This window comes from Squalius cephalus, assembly GCF_949319135.1.
Source record: "Squalius cephalus genome assembly, chromosome: 11".
Taxonomy (NCBI): domain Eukaryota; kingdom Metazoa; phylum Chordata; class Actinopteri; order Cypriniformes; family Leuciscidae; genus Squalius; species Squalius cephalus.
Window position 1 is genome coordinate 3673606 of NC_137132.1, and position 7159 is coordinate 3680764.

General features: G+C 33.6%; 1 protein-coding gene across 1 annotated transcript in view; it reads left to right on the forward strand.

Annotated features, from left to right (window-relative positions):
* Positions 1 to 1724: 1724 nt before the first annotated feature.
* LOC307167514 (interleukin-1 receptor accessory protein-like) overlaps positions 1725 to 7159 on the forward strand; it is a 37399-nt gene continuing 31964 nt past the window's right edge. Inside the window, exons 1-3 of the mRNA XM_079886678.1 lie at positions 1725 to 1955; positions 3879 to 3916; positions 4164 to 4222. Coding sequence (XP_079742804.1) covers positions 1943 to 1955; positions 3879 to 3916; positions 4164 to 4222 — 110 coding nt within the window. The 5' untranslated portion in view covers positions 1725 to 1942. The remainder of the gene's footprint in view (positions 1956 to 3878; positions 3917 to 4163; positions 4223 to 7159) is intronic.

Genomic DNA, 7159 nt, shown 5'->3' on the forward strand with positions numbered 1-7159 from the left:
AGAAAACTACAAATGATTTAGACGTGAGCAGTTTGTTGAGTGTGTCAGATCCGCCGAGGAATCGCTGTGGTGTTTATTTCAAATGAAAGTCTGAATATTCTCCAGCACATAAACACTCATAAACAGTGTTAATTAAAGTTCCAGCAGACACCGGGAAACACATGAGTCAGGGAGGAGTGGATGCTAATATCGATAAAATAAACCGGACTGGGTTTGATTTACAAATGCGATGCAGATCCATAACTGTAAATCACGTGCACAAACATTATAACTAGTGTATCACAGGACTCTCTCATTCACACATACACAAGCACGCACTGACGAGCACTTCTAAATCACACATCTGACACATACACACACACACACTCTCTCTCTCTATATATATATCTGAGCAAACCTCACACACACTAACACACACTATATATCTGAGCAAACCACAAAGATTTCACACACACATGATGAATATGCAGTGACAGCCATTTCAAAACAAACAACAGTCTGAGATGAATGAGCTCCGTGCACTGGAGTGAATAGAATACAATAGAATAGAACAGAATACAATACAATAGAATAGAACAGAACAGAATACGATAGAACAGAATACGATAGAATAGAATACAATAGAATAGAACAGAACAGAATACAATAGAATACAATAGAATAGAACAGAATAGAATACAATAGAATAGAACATAATAGAATACAATAGAATAGAACATAATAGAATAAAATAGAATAGAACATAATAGAATACAATAGAATAGAATACGATAGAATAGAACAGAATAGAATACGATAGAACAGAATAGAATACAATAAAATACAATAGAACAGAATAGAATATGATAGAATACAATAGAACAGAACAGAATAGAATACGATAGAACAGAATAGAATACGATAGAATACAATAGAATAGAACAGAATAGAATACAATAGAACAGAATAGAATACTATAGAATAGAACAGAATAGAATACAATAGAACAGAACAGAATAGAATACGATAGAATACAATAGAATAGAACAGAATAGAATACAATAGACTAGAATACAATAGAACAGAATAGAATACAATAGAATAGAATAGAATAGAATTGAGAATTTACTTTCTCAATGGAACCTTTAGTAAAATCAGATGCAAATGCAGATATTGAGTAGATTTATTAATTAAAACATAACGTTCCTTTTTTTCTTTTTTTTTACAGATTATTATAGAATTATACAGATCCTCAAGCAGCACAAAATTGTGGGATAATAATAATTATAAATAAAAAATTATACATGAAATATTCATTATACAGATCCTGAAACAGCAAAAATACTGGGATAATGATAATAATAAACAAAAACGATAGACAAAATATTCATTAGGCCTATATACAGAACATGAAACAGCAAAAATATTAGTAATAATAATAATAATAGCTAATAAACAAAAATGTAAATATAAATATAAATTAGTATATATCCCCAAGCAGCAAAAAAAGTAATAATATTTAGGCTAATAAATAATTAAAAACGATACCATCGAACATTTTAAATACTTATATATGTGTGTGTGTGTGTGTGTGTGTGTGTGTGTGTGTGTGTGTGTGTGTGTGTGTGTGTATGTATTAAAAGTGATCTATGAGCTGCTCTTCAGTTTTCTGCAACATCAACACGTGCACTGAGGCGCGTGCGCGCAGCGCGGAGCGCTTTGGTGTTTTTTGGGGCAATTCTAGTTGCGTCGCGTCGCGTTGCGTTGCGTTGAGTTGAGTTGTGAGAGATTGTGCAAACGCCTGTGATTTCAGAAGGAGGAGCCGGAATCGACACGATCTGATGCCACGGTAGATCTACGTGCTTGTTTCCGTTCACATGGAGAAACACGGAAGCGTTCGTCGCGCGCTGAAGCGTCAGAAACACCGCGTTAAAAAGGACACAAACAGCAGCGGAGAACGAGAATGCGCTTTCACGGTTTGTGTGTTTATTCTCTCATTCCTGAACCTTTATTCACTGGCGAGTGTGTGTTCACATGCTGTGATTATACACCACCTGAACACTTCCTCTCTCTCTCTCTCTATCTCTCTCTCTCTCTCTCTCTCTCCAGTGTGTGTGTGTGTGTGTGTGTGCGTGCGTGTCACTGGCAGAAAAGTGTCTTTAGTAGCATGGAACTGCCAGCGTTTGGTACTACAGTAACCTCATGCTATTCTCTGAAGAACTCTGGAGTCTCGTGTAAATATGAACATGAATATATATAACATAAATATGGATATGCTGATTATTCCATGAGATGATGAGCTGACGAGCACATATATAGTGTATATATATAGTAAAAAATATATAAATATATTTATGATTTACATATATATAAATATATAAATATATATATATATATATATATATATATATATATATATATATATATATATATAAAACAAATATATATAATAGAAGTATTATATATATAGAAAAAGATTACACAATATATAGCCTACAAATAAAAATATATAAATATATGTATTATTATATATATATAATATGACACAGTATATATATAAATACAAATATATAAAAAATATTTATTTATTATTTACATATAGAATTATATATATATATATATATATATATATAGCAAAAATATGACAATATATACAAATAAAAAAAAATATTTACATGTATAGATATATATATATATATATATATATATATATATATATATATAGTAAAATATTACTAAACTTATGTAAATAAAATTATATAAAAATATGTATTATTTACATATATAGAGCTATATATATATATACATTAAAAATATAACACAATATAGGCCTATAAAATAAAACATACAAATTATTACTATTTACGTGTAGGCTATAGAAGTAATATATAACTATTCATTTAAAATATAATATGTATATAAAAAAATATATATAAATAATATCACTCAAATCTTGCAAATATGTTTGATATACAAAGACATTTCTGGAAAGGCCTACACTGTTAAATAAATAGTTACTCAATATATTAAGCGCTTCATTAAAGGGCACCGCGCTTTCGGTTCCTCATAACACACTGGCCTTCCGTTCAACAGTTACTGAACATCTACTGATTTAATAACCTTCAACAAGCATAAGCAAGTCTGCTCTCAAAATAATAACTTGAAAAGGCGTGGCATGTTAAATCAAACTACCTTTAAAATGAGCTCCTGTCAGTGGAGAATATCATGTGCGGTATAATCATGATAAACCGGTGTTGAGGAGAGGGGTTCTGCTGCAGTTTCTGCTCAGAGTATAGCGGGTCATATATGTGATCGCATCATGTGATATAGATATATAGATTACCGGTTTCCTCTGTTACTTGAGCCGTAATCATCTTTGACTTCCTCTCGTGCGTTACGAGAGCGCGCGCGTTCATCACACCTGAGCGAGCGCTCGTCATTCCAGGTGAGATGGATGTGAGGCCGGCGCTCGAGCGCATCGCGTTGATTGGATGAGAGTCCCGCCGGTTTGCCTTAACGATTTACGGTGACGCGCAGAGGGACCCGTTAAATCATCCGAGAGAGAGAGAGAGAGAGAGAGAGAGAGAGAGAGAGAGAGAGAGAGAGAGAGAGAGAGAGATGTGGTGTAGTGGAGAGAGAGAGAGAGAGAGAGAGAGAGAGAGAGAGAGAGAGAGAGAGAGAGAGAGATGTGGTGTAGTGGGAGCGAGAGAGAGAGAGAGAGAGATGTGGTGTAGTGGGAGAGAGAGAGAGAGAGAGAGAGAGAGAGAGAGAGAGAGAGAGAGAGAGGTGGTGTAGTGGGTTAGAGAGAGAGAGAGAGAGAGAGAGAGAGAGAGAGAGAGAGAGAGAGAGGATCGGTGTTTGTGTGTCTGTTCTGGTCTAAGTTTGTGGTTCTGTTGCAGTGATCCGGACTGACGAGAAGAACCGGACCTGCGAACATGTGAGTAAAGCAGTTTAACATCATCCGGCATGTCTTAGAATAAACAGACCAGTTAGTAAGAGTAAAACCCTGTCATTTTTATCATTTGTACCTTATTTGCAGACTTTACTAATTCTTCTTTCTGAGTGTAATCAGATCTAAGCCTTTCCTCTCCGTGTCGACAGATTGATGTGTGTTTGAGGTGTTTTGGGCGTGTGTTTGTCGTTACAGTGTGTGTCTAATTGTCGTTTACTGTGTATGTTGATAGACTTGTTTCTCTGGACTGTCTCGGCGTCAATCACTCCTGGTTTTGTGCTGCGGGATCATGTGAGTAGAACCGTTAGACCCGTTTAACATCACACACTTGAGCTAATGGTAAATTAATGCTTGTATGTATGTGAAATGTTTTAAATATATATAGAGAGGGAGAGTTTAGAAAATGTGGTTTTATGATATTTATTATAATCTTGCTGTGACTCTAGATCAATGTATGTTTATCACTGTGCAAATAAAATGAGTTATGAATAGTTTACAATAGAGTGCATTGGTTCACGTTTTCAGCGGCGCTGGTTCCGGAAGTATTTTTTCCATTCATTTCTCTCATAGGGGAGTCCTCATTAAAGAGTCATAAGCCATGAATCAAGCCAATCAGATACGAGGTGAATCATAATTCATAACGTTACAAACTTTGATTTGAAGCAAAAAAAAAAAAAAAAAAAAAAAAAAAAAAACGGAAAAAAAGACAAAGATACGAGGCTGTGAATCTAACGGCTTTAGTGAGGGAAAGAACTACAATCCCATGATGCATTGCGAACAGCGTAATCGAGTTAAAAACGATTAAAAAATATGAAACTACTCATTTAAAAATGTGGTTTTATATATATAATATGACAAAGTATCTATAAATATATACAAATATTTATTTATTATTTACATATAAAGAAGTATTATATATATATAGCAAAAATATGACACAATATACAAATAAAAATATATTTATTTACATGTGTATATATACATATATATATATTACATTTTATATATATATATATATATATATATATATATATATATATATATATAGTAAAATATGACTAAATTTATATAATTTTTTTTTTACATATAGAAGTGTGTATATATATATATATATATATATATATATATATATACACACACATTAAAAATATAACACAATATAGGCCTATAAAATAAAACATATATACAAATAATTATTATTTACATGTAGGCTATAGAAGTATTATATAGCTATTCATTTAAAATATAATATGTATATAAAAATATATATAGATAATATCACACAATTCTTGCAAATATGTTTTATATACAAAGACATTTATGGAAAGGCCTACATTATTAAATAAATAGTTACTCAAAATAAGCACTTCAGAAAAGGGCACCATGCTTTTGACTATAATTGGATTATAATTTTTGATTAAAATGGATTATATTTTTTTTCAAAGTTTATTGTAAAATATGCATATAAATTCAAATATTTAAGTATTTTGAGAACATAGACTCGATTACTCGCAGTGCTTCACGGGAGTGGGCGGAGCTAACGAGATCTTTTGGCGAGTTTGGCGAAATTCCTCTGATTGGTGGAATTTTCTGTACAGCATTATGGGTAATGTAGTTTTTCAACACACATTCCACTGTTAAACACGATTGTTTTAAAACTAAGCTGAAATAATGTGGGCTGACGCCTTCAACCGAAGCAAATACCATCGATTAACAACCTCGTAGCTCACAGTAAAGCTGACTTTAAAGGGGTCATATAATGGTACATGCACTTTTACAAGTTGATTGTACTGAAATGTGTGTTGGCAGTGCCTGTACACAACCATCATAAAATGATAAAAATCCATCCAGTGTTTTTTTTAAAATCTTTTTATGTTTTCCCCCGTCTCAAATCAAGCCGTTCGATCTTGTGACGTCACACGGTCGGACGCCCCTCCCACGATTGTTGATTGACAGCAGCGTTTCAACACAGACCCGCCCTCGCTCGTGAGCGAGCTGTCAATCATTGTTGATACGCTGGAGCACTGTCTATGAGCAGAATGGCGTCTAAGCGATTGTGGTGTTCTGTTCTTGGGTGTAATAATGAACACAGCATCATGTTGATGTTCCTAAATCCGAACCGCTGAAGACGCAGTGGCTGAGTTTGGTTTTCGAAGGGAATATTCCCCACAATCAACAGCAATGCTTTCATGTTTGCGCGAATCATTTCACACACCAGAGTGCTTTATAAACGAGGGTCAGTATAAAGCTGGTTTTGCTAAAAGCTGCTCCTGAAAAAAGGATCGGTACCAACTATTCGTGTTCCTGCTGAACCTCCAGAAGAAGAAGTGAGTGTAACGTTTTATTAACCTTTATATTAATCTTTATATTAATCTTTGCAAATGCGGCTGTTTACACTCAGGGTACATTGCGGCATGTTTTCTATGTACGACGTTCTCAATATAATTCATAATCCCTCGTTTATAATGAACACCGTGTTATGGTTATTGTGTTATTAAAACGGTGTATGCACAGAACAGAGGGGCGGGGTGAGCAAAGCTCATTATCATTTAAAGACACATGCACTGAAACGGCGTGCTGAAAACAGCTGTTTTTGGTAAAATGAGTGTTTTCTTACAATACTAATGAGAATTTTTAATTAAAGTATATTACAAACTTTTAATTTAGACCCTAAAGAATCATATTAGCTTGTACAAAAATGGCATTATATGACCCCTTTAAAGGTTTATAAGTTATTGTAAAAAAATCAGTTTCCTTATGGAGAAAATGAATGGAGTTTTTACTTCTGGAACCCGACTGTTGCGCTCTATTGATATGATATATATATTTAATATATAGTATATTTTTATATCATACTTTATTTCAGTTAACATTTGTTTTATTCGAAGTAACACACTATTTATGATTTTAGTTTTAATGAAGTTTAATTATCCTGTGATGTATGCACAGTTTTGTGTGTGTGTGTGTGTGTGTGTGTGTGTGTGTGCGGGTCTGACTTTGCTGTCATTGTGAAGAGCAAATATGCAATTATAGTGAGACGTACCTTGATGAACATAATGAGCTTTATATAAAACAATGGAAGTGAATAGGAAATCCCCACCATGATACAAAATCAGACGTGTGTGTGTGTGTGTGTGTGTATGTGTGTGTATGTATGAGTGTGTGTGTGTGAGAATGGGAAATTCCCACCATGATACAAAAACATACGTGTGTGTGTGTGTGTGTGTG